Source organism: Notothenia rossii, assembly GCF_949606895.1.
Source record: "Notothenia rossii genome assembly, chromosome: 7".
Lineage (NCBI taxonomy): Eukaryota > Metazoa > Chordata > Actinopteri > Perciformes > Nototheniidae > Notothenia > Notothenia rossii.
The window spans coordinates 68144838-68163435 of record NC_136905.1 but is presented as its reverse complement, the minus strand read 5'-3'; the positions used below and the strand labels follow the sequence as shown (position 1 = coordinate 68163435).

At 42.3% G+C, this 18598-nt stretch overlaps 1 protein-coding gene and 1 long non-coding RNA gene across 3 annotated transcripts; one reads left to right on the top strand and one right to left on the bottom strand.

The window, feature by feature from the left end:
• Nucleotides 1–366: 366 nt before the first annotated feature.
• LOC307047252 (zinc finger protein DPF3-like) lies at nt 367–16278 on the top strand. 2 transcript variants are annotated; one of them, XM_079694109.1, is made up of 11 exons: nt 367–490; nt 7206–7366; nt 7877–7984; nt 10193–10320; nt 10783–10878; nt 11076–11136; nt 11485–11526; nt 11982–12125; nt 12811–12924; nt 13028–13795; nt 14316–16278. In XM_079694109.1, the coding sequence occupies exons 1-10, from the start codon at nt 459–461 to the stop codon at nt 13186–13188; spliced, it is 1047 nt and encodes a 348-aa protein (XP_079550235.1). In that variant the 5' UTR covers nt 367–458; the 3' UTR covers nt 13189–13795; nt 14316–16278. The 2 variants fall into 2 exon arrangements, with proteins under 2 accessions (XP_079550235.1, XP_079550236.1); XM_079694110.1 differs by lacking the exon at nt 367–490 and adding an exon at nt 1463–1598.
• Nucleotides 15695–18052, bottom strand: LOC307047253. Its single transcript, XR_013810378.1, has 2 exons — nt 17665–18052; nt 15695–16384 (listed from the first exon to the last, which is right to left on the bottom strand). It is a non-coding gene; the product is annotated as an uncharacterized lncRNA (long non-coding RNA).
• Between the last annotated feature and the right edge of the window lie 546 nt (nt 18053–18598).

Below are 18598 nucleotides of genomic sequence, written 5' to 3'. Positions count from 1 at the left end.
GGAGGAATAGATCCTGTGCACGCCTTTGTATTTAGAAGCCTTGCTTCTACTCCTCTCTAATGTTGCAGCTTCAGATAAAGTGAGGGAAATTATTTGCTTGGTGCTTATTGATGATGATACATGATTTATTAATATTTTAATAAATAATTAAACGCAAGCTTCCATGTTGATATTCTGTGCCTCTTGCACTGCATGGTGTCAGCATGCCATGAGGGAGTTGCATTTAATATGTATCCATGCTCTCCCTTTAAAAGTGCTGTTGTTCACTTGTGTACAATATTAAATACAAGGGAAAACCCTTTAAAATATTTTTGACAGTTTACCCCATAAAACCACGCCCAATCCGCGTATGCTGCAGATTTATTGGTCCACGATTTTACCCCGAGCTCTGATTGGTTCATTCCCCTAGGTTTCCCTCAGAACTGCAAGACGCCGATATTGCGTTACATTGTAGCAAAATGGCGGCTGTCATTCAGAATCCACTAAAAGCGTAAGTAATTTAGACATTTACGAAATTGTGACTTATTACTTTGTTGCCAACTTGTACAATCGAAGAGTTTGTTCGTGCATGTGTTTTCCAGCCGTGTGCATATGACGGATTTAGCTGTCCAAATTCATTTCTGTGTACTTCTTGCATTGCAAAGTAGCCTCGTATAGTTCTTTTATTACACCAGGTTTTAACATTTAGTCTCAAACATGTGCGTTAGACTGCCTGACATTTTGTCTGCTCTCGAGGAGCTTTTTCCCAGTACGGCTATGCATTGAACACAAGGGAATGTCGTCTTTCGTGGGCAATACATTTATTTAAAAACTGTCGACAACGTGTCTTTGCTCTGCACCGAATAATTAAAATCCGATTTTCTTCGTGCTCGGTTGGGCATAGCAGGGGAACATCGTCTGACATTCCGAAAGTCGTTTATACTTTGTGTGAATTGTCGACATGTCAACTTTGGCTCCTCGGAGCGCAGACGTGGTCAGGACCCGGTAAAGCAAGGGAGGAGGCATTTTGTATTTGCATGCTTGCTGGCGAAATGGACAAAAGTGACAGCAATTTCAGTTGGCCGTTACAAAAAGCTAGTCACTCTATGTCCAAATAGCCTTTGCTATGGTCGTATTTATCCCCCAACTTCACAGAAATGCTCCACCTTTTTCTCCCATTTTCCCTTTGTTCTTCTACTGTTTCCTCAATTCCATTGGCTAACATATTACTGTAAATTAGACACATTATCCTCTTGCTTTTTGTAATTTTTACAAAGTAATATTTTAGCATTTGTTGACACGCACATTCAGCCCTGTTGACGTGACCAAGCGTTCAGCCTGTATTGATGTGCGATCAGCATCACGGCTCTCCGGGACTGTGGAGGTATAGAGCTCCACTGTGCCTTTAAGTGGAGGAGTGCTGGAGATTAGCCTGGTCCAGGATCCTGGGCCCATCTGTCAGAGAGATGCTCCGACAGAGAGGAAGTGTTGGGCATAAGCAGGAGAACCATCTGCTCCTCCGTAGAGGTACCCTGGCACCTCCGTGGACTCTAAGCAGAAGTAGTGGACCACACGTCACCCACACTGTTGCCATTGTTTTTGTGACATTGTTACTACATGTAAGGGAAGCATGCATAATAATTTTTTGATACCCGATTTTCCACTTCAAAATGTCTTTTACTATTTGCATTGGACATTTTCTGCTGTGGATATTTCTGCATGTGAGTTAGCTTTTAATAATTGAATAGGCTAAATACAGAGGCCATGGATCCTGTCAACAGACCTTTAGCAAGACAACCTCCGACCTGCACACTCATTGCATTATGCTCTGGATAGTGGCTTCATAAAGAAAAACAATACACGTTTTTTTAATGCACTTTACATTCAGTGCTTGGCTTGAGTTTTACATCCTCCCTTTTCTGGCACATGTACAGCTCAGTAAAGCTCTAATAAAGTGCTTAATGTTCATTTTAAATTAATATTATGTCCTTGTAGCTCCTTTTTAATTCCCTCATCACACATCTTTGTATCTTTCTTTCATAAGAGCAGGGATATTTTTGGAAAGTACATTTCCATTATTACCTCGTTGGACTATTTCCTCCTCTTGTGTCCCAACAACGAGCTTCCGCGTGCGTCTTTTCTGTCAAGCTGCTGTTTCATATCGGAGACGCTTTAGCATTCTGATGTGGAATGTCTCCTTGCTATAAACTGTGCTTAATGAAGTGTTTCAATGTGCTATAATTAGCTTCTGTCTCGGGTTTCTGACTTCATTTCACACGTTTGTCAGATTATAATTAGTCACACTTGACACTAATTGGATGTCGCTCCTTTGGACCAGTTTGACCCTTTTTTTTGTATTAAGATGATTCGCTTTAGGGAAATGAAAGGCTGGGTTGACTTTGTAGAGAGAAGAGGAGGACGAAGCTGCGCCGTGCAAGCCTGTGCACGCCTGTGTGAGGTCTGTCCCTCCGGTGAGCAGGGGAGGACAGTAATCTCCAGAATCTGCTGATTAAAATGGAGTCTGGAATATTTGATTAATAAAGAAGCTCATAAAGCTGCTCATTAATTTTTTAGCCACAGCTGGAGTTGGGCAGGTCTTCCAGCCACAGCTCCTCTGACATTACCTCTGTGAGGTCCTTCCCTTCGTTGGAGTTGAGTAGGCTTTGAGTGAGTCAGGCCTGCTGTTTCTTGGCACTGCAGTGTGGAGGTGTATGGTCTGGTTTTACTCTTGCCTTCACCCAGACTGTGCTGTTCTGATTGGTGTAATCAGCGGTTGTTGTCAGGATGCAGTCACTCTGTTGGCCCTCCTCCTCTCCCCCCCCCCCCCCCTTGTTATGTGGTAGCTCTAGCTTCCTGTGAAGGAGCAGTGCACCTGCAAATATAAGAAACCTCCCAGACAAAAGGCTCTGAAGTTGTGTTTTTAGATTAGGTTTCTGGTCTCGTTTATTCTTAATGTCATTCAGATCCATTTTAATGTTGACACCGGAGTTTTTGTCACGACTGTCATGATCGCTTTTCCTCTGCAAACTGCTCCCGCTGCAAAACTTTGTCGTCAGATATGCAAAATGAGTGTTGACACATGCTCACATTACGGACGCAGCCGTGTGACACAGCGAACCGTTGACAGGAACACGCTGATAGCAGAGGCCGTACTGGCCACAAGATTTGCTTTTGTTCCTCGCCCTCATGCACACACTCGCCTTCTCTACTCGACTGGAAGATATTGGGGATGTGTAGCACATACCTCTGAGGCACCTTCTTAAGCCCTGAAATGCACATGTCCTAGTTCAGTTGGACTCCACACAATGTTTCCACTTTTAGGCATTGCTGGACTTCAAAGGATAATTATTAATTAAAGTTTCTTTCAGACTTGGTCTTATATTTCTTGTGTCATTTCCATCAGTTTTGGTGGAACTGGATTCTCCAAACTAATTACTAAGATCTTGGGAACAAAGGAAACCAAAACAAAAATGTCCAACAGTGTTAGTAATGATCTGCCAAGCAATCAGTCTTAGTTGTTTGTACACAAGATAGCAGATTATCTAAACCAGTAGCTTAAAATGTGGGGGCCTAGTCTCCTCTGCCAGTTAAAAGATACAGTTGTGGCGTTAATAAGCATAGCTGCAAAGCAGATATATTTATGCTGCATAATGTCCTTCTAATTATTCCTCTAATCTCCTTAAATCTTTCCTTTTAAACTTTTTAAATTACTTGATTGCTTTACCTCTTGTGGGTTATAAAACTGTAATGGGATGACAGTTTACAAGTAGATGTTGGATAGGACCATGTTTCACCACTGAAACATGTTCTGTCTGTTGACCTTCATACGAGCAGAAGAAGATTGATCTACTATTCATATATTGTAAGCAACATGACTGCCCTGGCTAAGAGCTGCTGTCCAACGTCAGAAGCAACTGAAAAAACCCAGAAGGACTTCAAACCAGATCTCAGTGCTATGATAAAGGCAGTAAAATACCCAGTAGTATTTAAGAATGCAGGTTTTGTTACATACTTATCTAGCATAGTAGAAAATAAAACATATTTTCTGATCACTCTCCCTCTTCTGTTTTATTGCCTCCTCTGTCTTACGCAGTTACCTCTTGGCGAAATGATCTCTAGTAGGCAGGGATGCAGTTTACATGTCTAGGGCTTATGTTGTGATAGGGAGCTTACAGCCTGGAGGAAGACAGAATTGCATTGTTAAGCGAGGCCTTATCGGAGACCGATTTCAATGCTAATGGTATCATTATTCTAAAGCCATTACATTGTATAATAGACATTCACTTCATAATGATAAGTAAAAGCAAATCTATTGCCTTTTTGTGGGGCTAAAAAGGTTGAGAACCACTGATCCAAACCACTGTATTTAAAGATGAAAATGAAAGTGAGTTCACTTGAGGTGTTGGCTATAATCTGTACAGGAAACGCTGGTCCCACATCTGTCGAGAGTACGATAGGTCAAAGTAAACCAGGAAGCTGTTCTGTAAACCATGATGTTGACAACTGACAAGTGTAATAATTTAGCTGTGTGCCTTTTTAGTATTCTCTTCTGAGTAAGGGCTAGTACCTTTTTATACATTTATAATGTTTTTTTACTCGTCTTACTACTTTTTTAGAGATATATTTGTTAGCTCTTAAGTGCCATGAATGTCAAAGGACAGTGAAAAATAGAACCTTTGAAACATGACAGAATTGGAGAAGTTGTGTACTGATTGGAGTGGTCTGTCTGTGTGTGTTTGTTAGTGTGACACAATCCCCCTCCTGTGTCACTGGAGGTGTGGGTCTCGTCACTCATTACAAGTGTGAGAAAGATCTCTCACCATAGCCAGTGCACCTGCTGCTCGGGGCAGCGGGCCCTGATAGAGAGCGTGTCCATGCAGCACCCACCAGAACACTTCCGCCACTTATTATGTGTTCTCCCTCGCCAGTCCCCTCCGACCCTCCCTGCATGTTTCACGGTTAGCCTCCCGTCTTGGTTTGTTTAACTCAAGTAATCTCCGGAGTGTCTTGGCACTCCACAGTGAGTGTACCTATGAAGCATGCACTCGTAGCTGACTTCAGGGAGCATTAAAAGGCTCTAATATGCTTTTTGTGTTTTTCCCCCTTTTCTTTAGTGTGTTATAGGTTTGTGTGCATTTAAACCTCAAAGTTCATGCCACAGGGAGTTTCTCTCCCACACACTCCCCTGCCTGAAATGCCTTGATTTTAGTTAGTCTAAGCGGTTGACCAATCACAACAGACCCTGCCAGCTAACCAATCAGAGCAGACTGGGCTCTGGTTTCAGACAGAGGGTGAAAACGGTGCTGCAGCATGAGAAAAATAAAGCGCTTTCTGAACATTAGAACATGTAAACATTTCACAGACACTACATACGATTATGAAACCTGAAAATGAGCATAATGGGGCCCCTTCAACAGCTGATCTGCTCCATATTATCCAGGCATTGTAGTAAAGAAAACAGGTCAGTTTGAGTTACTGTTTGAAACGACAGCACACATGTGGTACTAGTCTGAGCTCTGTGTTATTACCCAGCTGTTTGTTATTATTTTTTATGGGCCAAATACTTACCTTTAAAAGAAATCCTCGAGCAAGCTACTGCTAAAGGTGTCAAACCTCTGATCTTGTATTTTCAGCTTTGTGGCCAATCTGTTTTGAGTATATCCCTGTGTGATTCCCCTCGTAAACATTCCTGTATCTTGAAGGGTGAGAAAAGCTGGTTCATCTCAGAAATAGTGTTTTGCATGCACTAAGAAACACTACTGTATGTGACATCTTTGCAAGACAAAGAGTAATAGTGATATTATAGTACGTACAGCCTCAGTGTGATTGTTACACGAGGAAGGAAAAGTCCCATAGTCGTTAGTCATGATCTGATGTTCGCATTTAACCTCCTTCTCTCACCATTTTCCCTTCTCGAACCCAGTTGTTTTTTATTTTTCCGCTTTCCGTCATCTGTTTTTTTCTCTTTCTCACACCTTTCCACTGATCCCTGCCCTCGCTCTGTACCTATGACTGTTTACTCTTCTCAGTTACACAGACACGAAGCCCTCTCTTTCCCAGAAGCCTCACACACTGTGGCTTTTGTCTGAGCCGCGGAGCAGTGGGCTTTTGTGCGGGACAGCATTCCTGACACGGCTGTTCATCTGCTGGACGTTGTCTCATCAAGGGTTAGGGGCAGAGACGGAGAGAGATCTGGAAGACGCTGACGAATCAGGCTCCCACCTCCTCCACCTCTAGTTTACGATTCCAGGCTCCACTCGCAGACTGCTGCTCATTAGTTTCATTCCAAAATGGCCGTCTTCCTAATGTTCTAATTGAGAACACGTGGAGGAACTTCATTATGCGAGAGAGGTCCATACTAGGAGAACCAGTAGCTTTAATGTGCCCTGGTGCCCCTTTGATATAGCAGCAGACTGGAAGTCACATACAAAGTACCTTGCCGTGATTTCAGAGTCGCAGCATTTACCCCCATCTTTGATATAGTCAAATTAGAACCTGCCCTTGTGCTAGGCACTCTGCTGAGATTAATTAAGTAGGCTAATTACCATACTAGGCGTGTGGCAGCGATTGAGGGCTTGAATGTGAAATATCCTCCCCCATTTCACTCTGAATATTAACATTTAAACCCTGAGGGACTGCCAAAATCTCAGCGGCGCTATAAAAAGTGGAACTAAAGTGTGAGAGTCTTAGCTGCTTGTACATCGGAGGAGTAACTTCATATCAGCCTGGATTCAGCGTTGTTGTAATAATGTAACTGAGTCAACTCTGCCGTAGCTCAAATCTAAAATCAGATCAGACAAAGAGCCCACAGAGGTAATGTGTTTAACCTCGGGAGCCGGATCTGTGTTGTAACTGGGTTGCATTGTTTTCCCCTTTCCTCAAATTCTTCCCGATAGCAAGCTGGAAGAGGAGAGAGGAGCTCAGCTGTCAGTTTGAGACTCACAATGCACAACGCTGATTAGATGTTTGAGCAGACATTAACAGCATTATTATGGCTGTGAAGAGTTTCTGAGGGATACAAATCTTGTAGCTGCCTCAGCTCAGTGATTTAATAATCCGCAGCCAGCAAGAGAACAGGCTATTATCAAGGCATTCATACTACATGATACAAAACCTCATCTCCATATCAGAGATTCTGCAAATGTGATCACATTAAGGTCGTCTTCCAGCCAGCTGCCACACCGTGCAGTGTCACTGACCTTTGCTGATAACGTTTCCCTCCTCAGGTTGGGCGACCAGTTCTACAAGGACGCCATCGAGCAGTGCCGCAGCTACAATGCTCGCCTGTGCGCTGAACGCAGCGTCCGCCTGCCATTTCTGGACTCACAAACCGGCGTGGCCCAGAACAACTGCTACATCTGGATGGAGCGACACCACCGCAGCCCCGGTGGGTAACACACACACACACACACACACACACACACACACACACACACACACACACACACACACACACACACACACACACACACACACACACACACACACACACACACACACACTGTTTAAGTGTTTTAGTCCATTAAGCTTGCAGAATTGCTGTCTGCGTCTACATTATCTAAAGCTATTAACATTATTTTCTTTATTGTGAATGAGTTTTCGTTAATCGGTGAATCATTTAGTTTAAACACTTTCAGAAAAGAGCGAGAAATGCCTTTCATGATTTGAACACATCCCATGGGGACATTTTCCAACTGCCTTTTTTTTGGTTAACAGTCTAAACCTGGAATATATTCTGTCCAAAAATGATACAAAACAGATTGGTGAATCATATAATAGTTTTACAGTTACTAATGTTGAGTACATTAATCTCAGAAATCTGTAAAGTGTAATCCGGTGTTCCTACATCAGAAGGTATTTTTTATTATCAATGTGTTTTACTGCTTTTATTATACAGGGGTCGCAGCCGGGCAGATGTACACATACCCCGCCCGTTGCTGGAGAAAGAAGAGACGGCTGCACAACGCCACGGACCCCGGCCTGGGCATCTACGGTCTGAAGATCGGTAAGATCCTGCAGCCTCTCCTCCACAGACCACCTTGCCCCTTACTTCCTGCTCCCTTTAGTCTCTCCTCCCGCTCGTTCGCCTGCCTTCCCACCCGCCTCCTTTAGCTCATGTGATTACTGGTGATGATGTGGAATCATCTGGCTAAAAGCATATCACTCTGTCTCAGCGCGCAGTCATTTTTCAGGGGATGAAATGTGGCTGTGTTCACCCCGGCTGGTAAACTTGTTTTGTGAGAAGGAGAACATGTAATTAGATTTACCGCTGCTGGGAACAGCGAGACGGAGTTCGACCACTGCAGACACTATTTAATAAATGTTATGGAATGAAGTTTGGCCATCTCTGGCTGCCACTTGAAACCAATCACTCAACACATCGCCCCTCTCCTCTCTATCGTATTTTCTCCTTGACACCTCCCTCGCTGATTGGTTTTGTCCCTTTTTTCCTCTGACAAACTCATTCATCTCTCCCTGTAGTCTGCCATGCAGTCTGCGAGTGTTTTTCTGGCCAATGATCTCAAGTAACTGGCCCATTCTGTGCCTTAAAGCGTGCATACCCACTGGGATGTCACACTACCCTTAGGAATGAACAGGACAAAGGAGAGAATCTCACACAGAAAACATTGCGTCTATCAGTAGTTTCTACAAAAACACAGAAATCCATTGTGTATTGACAGAAATCTCAACGATCAAAAACTATTTATTTCTGCATTGCATTGTGGAGAAGTTGTCAGAAAAAGGAGCAGGCCTACGAAGAGAAACCAAAATGGCATATGAACCAAGCCTTTGTTTCCCAAACACATCCCACTGTAGACCATTGTTTTCCTCCGAGCCTACGCTGGACCCCAACACCACCACCATGCTGTCCCTTCCCTTCTCCAGCAACAGTGGAGTGCGCTGTCTGCCAGTGCGCAGCCGAGGGGAAGCGTACCCTGATTTAACCTGGCATCTCTTATCCGCTGTGCAGCTGGCCAGAGGTGGCCGGCACAGGGCCGCAGCCACAGTGTGTCTCACTGATGCTGTGCTAGAGACGGGGGCTGCATGCGGAATCAGCTCGCTGCTGCAGGCTGCTGCCGGCTCTATTTTTAGCCCCCCAGCTCCCATGGGTTGGGAGGGAGGGGAGAAGGGGTGGGGGGGGGGTCGTCTGTCTCGTCGCGGCGAGTTGAAAGTCAACGTGTGCAGACACAATGGTGAGGGGCTGCCGCCGCGTGGTGGAAGCGCCCGTTGAAGTGGAGCGTGTTGTGCCTCTTACCTATGCAGGCTTCTGTCGCCTCAGCACTTCATGCTTAATATTCTGCTAAAGTCTCTCTCGTGGGCCCAGTGGTGAGATGAAGGGCTGATAGAAAGCTGGAGTCAGGGGGCTTTGAAGTGTGCCCTGTTTTCAAAGACCCGCAAAGCGACTGGATGATCATGTAGCCGTCTGTAGAGGAGAGATTGTGTAAATAAGATCTGCAGACTGTCAAAGCTTTTGTTTGCTCTGCTTTGTCTGCTCAACCTGCTCGCCTCCTACACTGTTTGTTTGGGTCTTCTGCTATAATGTAGGCAGAGATATCTGCATGATGTTTTCAGGTTAAGACGATAAGCCACTTAACTACATTGTACCTCAGAGATTCCTGAGGACAAAGTCAGCCTGGTGTCTGCATAGTGCCACATCATTAAGAGCTCAATGACAATGCAGTTTCTTTCAGAAGGAAAATATACATGTTCAGGAATATAGTGCTCTGTAAATAGTTGTGATGACACATTCTGAGGAGGCAAAGAAAGATGACAGGCGCTCGAGCGAACAAAGGCTCCAGCAAATTGCCACATGCTTTTATTAAGTCTAGTGTGAGTGAAAGGGGAGAGATGCATGGAAATATGTTGATTAAAAAGCTCCTCACACAGGTCAGACACTGTAGCTCGGATGCCTCTTCTCATCATAATAATAATAATAACAATAATAATAACAAGTTCTTGAAGGGATTTTGAGCAATATACACGCTCTACTGCTAAGATTATATGCCTGTGGTTCTTTATGCCTTAACAACAGCCTATGTTTTCAGTTTGTCCGTCAAACATCCCAAACTCTTAAAGCGATATCTCCTGAAATCCTTGAGGGAATTTCTTCAATTGTGGCACAAATATCCAATTAGACTCAGGGGTGAACTGATTGGATTTTGTTAGACTACAAATGCCTCATCAAATGTACCTTTTTTTTGTCTCCGTGCAGAAGGCGGCATCATGTCCAAGGACAGCCTGCCCGCCCAGAGCACCACGCTGGAGGCTCTGCTGCGAGGAGGGGGGCTAGAGAAGAGGAACAGCTCTAAGAACGACGAGGACAGCCTGCTGGAGATCCAGGTGGGATACACTCATGTTTAAAGTATGTGCAGTGATATCGCTCAAGTGATTGGGGGGGGACTGGAGTTGCTCCCCAACTGGTTGTCAAGGCAACATGGCCAGTTTTTCCATCTGACTTCTAGGTCTGATTAGCTGACAGCTTCAACTTTAAATTCCCATTATTATACTGTAGATAATAATAATAATAATAACTTCATCCCAAAAAGGGCAACGAGAACCTCTCATTTAAAATCAGTAGCTCTGTTATTGCCCAACAGCTTTCATAAAACAATGTCAAAAAAAAATTAAAGGACCTTTAACTTCTGTAGGACCTGTGAGCATTGTCAGGAACATCTCAATTATCTTGAGAACTAAACAAATGCTACATTTCTTTCCTGTTGCTGCTAAGTGTTTTTTTTTAGCAACCTGGTGCTATAATCAAAGCGGAGTTTAAAAACGGTCTTGTCTTTCTCTTTGTCTCAGAGGGTCCTGGAGGCCGACGCAGCAGAAGATGCTTTTAATGAAGATGACGACTTTGTGGTGGACACTCCCAAGAAAAGACATCGGGGCAAAGGAAGAGTAAGTACCCACAATACACTGGGTGTCCTGCGCTTACATTTACATAGCATCGTAGATTGTTCGTTTAAGAAGAATTGTATTATCTTAAAAAAACGTGTCTGCTGTATAAGGACCTGTGGTGCTGATATCATATGTAGGAAAGCTCTGAACATGCATTTAATTGCAGATAGTGAAAGTATCTGGATGTTTTTCATCAGGGTCGGGGTTCAGGCCGCAAGAAGGCAGAAGTGGATGAAGACAAGCCATACGTCTGTGACAGTAAGTAGAGATGAATTCATAACAATATGTGTTATCTGTTCGTCTGCTGATCCAACAGGAATGTAACACAGGATTGAAAAAATCTTATATATATATATATTTGTAGTTATTAAAAATAGCCAATAATGTTACTTGTGTCACTGTTGTCATAAAGTCGACCCACTGTAACTCAATAGCCAACAGTTTTGAACCTCAGGATGAAGGTGAAGGGTCACTGTGGTCTCTTGTAATCCTGTACGTGCAAGTTGAATGTGGAAACTCCAGGTAGAGGGTATTGGATGTTTTGTCTCTACTTTAAAGACACTGCTCATGCTGTTTTCTTTCTCCTATCTGTCTTCTCCGTTTCAGACAGATACAAACAGAAGCAGAACTCAAAGTCTTCGGCAGCAGGTATCTCTTTTTAAAAGTTTATCTGGATATTGGTTTTGTTAGTTTGTTGAGCTGTAGAAACGTTAGTGCTGTGAGGCGTTTTTTTTTAGCCCCTTGTCTGGTCTGGGATTTCAGACATGATGGTTATGGTGTCTGTGTTTAATGATTATTGTAATCAGATCCTAGTGTGCTTATTCCATGTGTGGAGTCAGAAGTGGAATAGGTACCATGCTGCTCTGCATTTAGTGCCTGTAGATATTGTTGGTTACGCTACTTTACAAGGTATTCTAAGCTCATCAGACACTTAGTGGGTGTTTAACTATACTTTTGTGAATTTCTCATTTTCACTACAGCACATTGACGCCTTTATCTTAAATACTAAACCTACATTTAGAAATGCTGTGGAGCAGTTATTTTTAGATGCTGAAATGCAAACAGTTGCAGTAGTTTGACTGAACATCTGCCCTGTGTCGCAGTGTGTGCAAACAAGCGCTACAGGAACCGTACAGGGCTCAGCTACCACTACACCAATTCCCACCTGGCAGAGGAGGGCAGGGCGGGGGAGAGGAGCTCCGTGGCGTCGAAATCTCCCGCTGCACAACAGACTGACAGACACAAACGTAAGGAGTCAAACTGCTGCACCTGATATAAAACGAACTACCACTCACCATTACATACCATATGTACTGTATGTATGTCCCATTAGATGAATCCAAGGCTGTGCTGACTGTCAGTCTTGAAATATATAGATACAGTATATATTGCCTAATGCAAGAAGTTAGTGCTGATTGCTCTGTCATATGTAAGTCTGACTCTTGAGTTTTTGGGGGACATTTTGCTTCTTATTTTCTAAATCCTACGAGAAAAAAAAGACATTTATACAAACTTAGTTAAAGCATGTCCATATAAATAACAAATCAAAAAGATCGAACCGGTAGAATACAGGACAAAAGAATCCATATAGATCTCTCGCATTGGCATACTTAGAAGAAAAGACCATGAATGGTAATATAAAGTTCAAATAACGGAATATTTTGGATCTAAAGTCAGAGCAACAGGTGCTCCCTTTTTAAAATATCAACATCCCATCAGCTGTTCAACATTGAATGGGATGAACACTGAAATTGACATTCTTTGTTAAATGAAAAATGTTGTTTGCACAAAGTTTATATTGAGTTAGTAAGATTCAAAAGTATTACTTTTGTAAAACAAACAGAACAAAAGTATTGTTGTGAAAAGTTTGACATTGTAATCAGTGCATCGGTGAACATCAACTGTCTAAAACTACATGTTTTTTCCTTGTAGGTCCAAAGGGTCCAAGTGGGACCAGCATTCCCAACAACTACTGTAATAAATGCCAGGGCTCCATCAAGAAAACGGGTAAATCCGGGTCCCCCTACTCAACCTGCCAATGCAAAAGTGAGTACCCCACAGTATGCTGGGAAGAGATGGATACTCTTGCCTCATGATGGCCGCTTGTTATCCGTCCCCTGTGCACTGACTGTGTTCCTCTGTGTGCCAGCTGACCGCGGAGCAGAGAAGGAAGACGGGACTTTCACTGGAGCGGAGGAGCTGTTCGGCACCACCTCGGAGAGCGACACCTCCACCTTTCACGGCTTCGAGGACGACGACCTGGAAGAGCCCGCCACAAACAGCAATGGAATATCAAAGCGACACAGATAGAGAGAACATTTCAGAATTCGAAGAGACACTTTTTTTATATGGATTAACCTCTGGCAAAAACCTGCTGCTTCTTTTTCAATGTTTTTTTGTTTGCAGAAAGCACAAAGTGGTCATTTCAGGACCGAAATGCAAGTGGTATTTTATCTACTGAACATTGTTGAATAATTTATGAACACCTTTTTATATATAAATATATATTAACTTTCAAGGCTATGAACGACTGTCAGTGTTTCTGGACAAGTGTCTCCATGCAAAACTGAAGATTTGGAGGGCTCTTTTTCCCCTTCACTGGAGCAGAACACACGTTGTGAACAAAAACAAAAAACACTGGAGAATTTGAACAAGTGAAAAATGTAAAAGCTTAAATGATTTACATTACGTTTGGGGAAATGACTGAATGTCATTGCAGACCCGTACTTGAGCTACTGGGTGTTTTGAATCAGTAGTGTGACTTTGAAGGTCTCAGCTTTGCTCTAACTCTGGATTAAACTTGTGTGAAAATGAAGGAACCAATAAACGGACTGCTACCGGCCACTGGAGATGTTTGCAGATGAAGAATCCTTTAAAATATAGTCTTACAGATACAGAGGACATCAACATATGAAAGGTAAGCAACTGGGTTGTTTTATCTCGTTAGAAATATAGGAAACTCTGCATGTGTTTGATTAGTGGATATATCTAAAAACATTGTTGTATATTTGTTGATCTTGTTGTCTTCTCTCATCATGCTAGCTGCTAAAAAAACAACAACTTAAAGCTGCTTTAAAGTAGCTCACCGTTGTCACTCTTGGTGTTCATTTGTTGTCATGTTGAGACTCAGGTTACCATTCAGACATAATGTCAAGTTTTCAGTTTGCTGAGCTGTCGTTATCGTGGTTAACTGTGATTGGCTCTGCTCTTTCAGCGCTATGTAATCTTCACACCTGCTGATCTATAATCACCTTCGGCAGCATAACACCTAGGGCTTCAGCTGTGCTTAGTGTTTAGTGCTAACGTTGTCATAGTGAGCATGCTGCCGTTAGCATTTAGCTCAAAGCCCTTTGGTGCTTAGGCGAGAGCTTTTGGTAAAATCTTGTCCAGACATATTAAGTGTGTTTCTTACCCATATTGTCTGTTCTATACTGCAGGAGCACTCAGCACATTGGCTTGTGGCCCAGAGGCGGGGGTGACCAGTGAAGAAGACGGTTTAACTCTGGAGAAAACTAATGAGCCCTGGTGTCCCTTCATATTTGGGCCTACAATAACTGACTGAATCATGTGAACAGACATCCGGCACTTCTACAGGCCATGTGGCTCAATTAAAGCAACTGCTCCCTTGACCATATGTATCGATCCTTCTGGAAATTTGAAATGCGAGTAGTTCCAGCTTCATTTCATCCTTTTCCTGCACTGTGCTGGAGCTCCACTGAGCTATGGGAACACTAAAGGCCCGGCCTCTGGACTGCGGGTGCATCTGGGGCCCAGCCGAGTCCCCGCCCCCCTCTGTGTCTGCCGTGTGTTCCGATGTGACACTAAGACGTCATTATCCTCATCACTGTGCCAGCCTGCCGCTCTGCACTGGAAACCAGCTCTGACAGCCATGACCCTCCAACCTGATTGGACCAGTGACCCCCTGAACCCCCCCCCCCCCCCCCCCCCCCCTAGCCATAGACATGGTGCTCAAATCCACCACTAGTACATGCAGACCTCTGGACTACTGTATTAATACCCTGACATGGACGCTAAGGTTTCTAATCTTTCTGCCTCTTGTTGCTCTATATTTCCTGGGCCTTTTCCAATCTCATTCTCAATAATTTAGCTTCTTTTTATTTTCATCTTTTCTCTGTTGTATACTATTTCTATGTTTTGAATTCTTTAAAGTTTGATTAGAATGACTTCTGGGGTTTGTTCAGACTGTATTGATACCTCTGTCCTGATCAGGTGCACAATAGCCACAACTACTCAGGCATCTTTCATTTCCTCTGCTGTTGATTGTTCAGCCACTCTGCCCTGATGTATGTGATTGTATTCAGTTGGCATGGAAGGACAATAAGGCCACACAAAGATGATCCCATCGTGATCACCTCCCGGGATGCTGCAGTGTCATGCTTTACAGAAATAATTCCAATAACATGCTTCAACTTGACTGCTCTCTACTGATTTTACCTGTCGTCACTCACCATGCAAAACCTCTTTTCTGATTGATATCAACAGTCTCAGCAGATTGTGACAGCAGTGAGAATCGTTCCTCAGATGAATTGAAATACATTATTGTTGCTAGAGAGACATTACTCAGCTCGGATCATAGCGAGTGAAAACCGTAAATCCAAGTTATGTGACATTTCCGTTGAGTGCTTGAGAGGGCCTAATTGCTTTATGACATTTAGAAGGTGCTTGCAGTGCTGTATCAAAAAGCCTTTTAGGTCCTTAGGTTGCACACACTGTGTAAGAGGTCTGTGTCCTTCCAAGTGATTATTCAGTATCGCTGCAATGTTTTAATAGCCGCTCCATTTTTTTAAGCGAACCATTGGTCCTATGTGTCCATTGTGACTTGCGTAAGTGGTCGTGCATTCAAACCATCTTTCTCCACTTCCCTCAGGGACCCTCCACACAACAGTGTATCTCCTCTGGACAAAGAAAGGATCTGACATTATCTCTTCTCTTGTGTCAGTTATGTGGTGTTTCCACAGTTGAAATGGGTCATTGTGTCTTTTTATCTTCCAAAGTCATGCCAGTAAAAGTGAAAGCATGTGTTCATAAATCATAATCTGCTTAATGTTACCTACCGTATATGAACAGGACGAGTGTGGTGCAGTTCTGAACAAAAGGAGAAGCTCCTAAATGCAAAAGTCAGTGATGTCGGCTTGGAAATACAAGTCACCAATCATTGAATAGCCCGTATACCTCGTCAAAGACACAGCAATAGGCCCTGGTGCTCCGGCTGAAGAGGGAGGATCAGGGTGGGAACGGAGCCAAGAGGAGATGAAATGGACATGACTGGGCGTTTGTTTCATCTTCAGCTGTAAATACGAGTCGAAACGGAGAGAATGAAGAAGTCTTTGTTTGTTAAACTATTTTTATTGTTCTGAAAAAATAAAGAATGAATGATAACGCTCTGTGCTGGTTTTCTGAGAAAGACCAAGGGTCATTTCGGAAGTGCAGCTGATAAGCGGAAGAATCCTAGACTGGATCGATAGGTTGGAGTGACCCTCAGAATCTGTGAGCAGACAGAAAGGAAAAAAGCACTTGAGTTTGTGAGAGCTGAGGCACAAACAAGGAGTCCAGCACAGGGGCTCTTATTGATCCGTAGGTGCTGCTTGAGAAGTCACGAATCAGTCGGTAGAAGTAATATATGAGCCATAGTCTGCCTTCAGAGAGATACTTACTACAAGCAAATATAGTAAGATCTAATAATATCTAAATCTTAACTGCAGGTATAAAATAGAAAGGTTTGTAGTCTTAGAAATGATTTAAGGGAAGAACTGCTTTAGTGTTATGTTAGCAGATTCTATTAAATATGACTTTTTTATAGAGTGGCAGTAATATTTACACAGGAGCAAGAAACCCATAAAGGTCAATGTGACAACCTCCTAAAGAGACTAGCTGTGATTCAAGAATAACATTATAACAAGCAAGGTACAATATTATGCCAACATATGTACATTCTTTTATATATGAGTATTTGTATTCACCAGACAGCATATTCTAATCCATTTCTGGATGTATGTTTGACTTATTTTAAATGACGTTCTATATTATGTTTTGTTATGCATTTGTTTATGGCATACTATTTTATGACCTCTTAAAATGCCATGACATGTGTTATGGGAGACTATAATATGAATGACATTTTTCGAGCATATTTTACTGTGATTGTAAAATCATAGTAAAATATGATTTTACAATCACATTTTATCCTAAATTACATTTAATGTTTATTTTATTTCATTAATGATACAATTTGTTTTACATACTATGCTATTGCTATGATATTCTTTTTCGAGAATACCTTTTTCATACACTATATACTTCGACATGCTATAGCCTACTATGTTTATGCTATATCTTTTTTCGAGATGTTGGACATACTATATACTATGTTTTTGTTTACTGATATGTTCTACATACTATAGGCTACTATGACTTTTTAACTAATATTATTGACATATATACTACCAGTCAAAAGTTTGGACACCTTCTCATTCAAAGTTTTTTATTTATTTTTATTCTTTCTACATTGTAGATTTATACTGAAGACATCAAAACTATAAAAGAACACATATGGGATTATCTACTAAACAAAAAAGTGTTAAAAATCCAGAATATGATTTTATATTTTTTTGGCTACTGCAAAATGCTGTGGTAGTCTTGCTGGTTAAGTGCGACTTGAATTTTGAATAAATCACCAACAGTGTCACCAGCAAAGCCCCCTCACACCCCCACACTTCCTCCTCCATGCGTCACGGTGGGAACCACACGCAGAAATCATCCGCTCACCTTCTCTGCGTCTCACAAAGACAGCGGTTGGAACATCTCAAATGTGGACTCATCAGACCAAAGTACAGATATCCACTTTCTAATGTCCAATCCTTGTGTTTCTCTGCCCAAAAAATTCCCTTCTTCTTGTTGTTCATCCTCAGTAGTGGCTTCTATGCAGCAGTTGGACCATGAAGGCCTGATTCAGGCAGTCTACCCTGAACAGTGGATGTTGAGATTTGTCTGCTACTTGAGTTCTGTGATCATTGAATGATGTGGGCTCTAATAGGCTGGTAACTCTGATCATCCTCTGCAGCAGAGGTGTCTCTTGCGCTTCCTTCCCCGGGGGGGGAACATGAGAGCCAGTTTCATCATAGCGTTTTTGCGACTGTACTTGAGGATACATTCAAACATACATACAGGTACATTACTATTATTATATTATTAATTATATTATTATATTATATCTATTATTATTAGATACATTCATTTATTTCGACAGTCGTTTCTCTTTACTGAGTTGAGTCGTTCTTGCCATAATATGGATTACAACAGTATTCAAATTGGGCTTTCCACTGTGCACTAACCTTACCTCTGCACAACACAACTGATGGTCTCAAACACATTCAGAAGGCAAGTAATTCCACAAATGGAATCTTGACAAGGCACAAGTGTTGATAGAAAACCATCCAGGTGACGACCTCATGAAGCTGACTGAGAGAAGCCAAGAGTGTGCAAAGCTGTCATCAAGGCCAAAGGAGGCCACTTTGAAGAATCTAAAATAAAAATCCTATTCTGGATTTTTTTACACTTTTTTGTTAGCTAGATAATTCCATGTGTTTTTTCATAGTTTTGATGTCTTTAGTATTAATCTACAAAGTAGAACAAATTAATAAATAAATAAAAACCATTGAATGAGAAGGTGTGTCCAAACTGCTATAGACACATACTATAC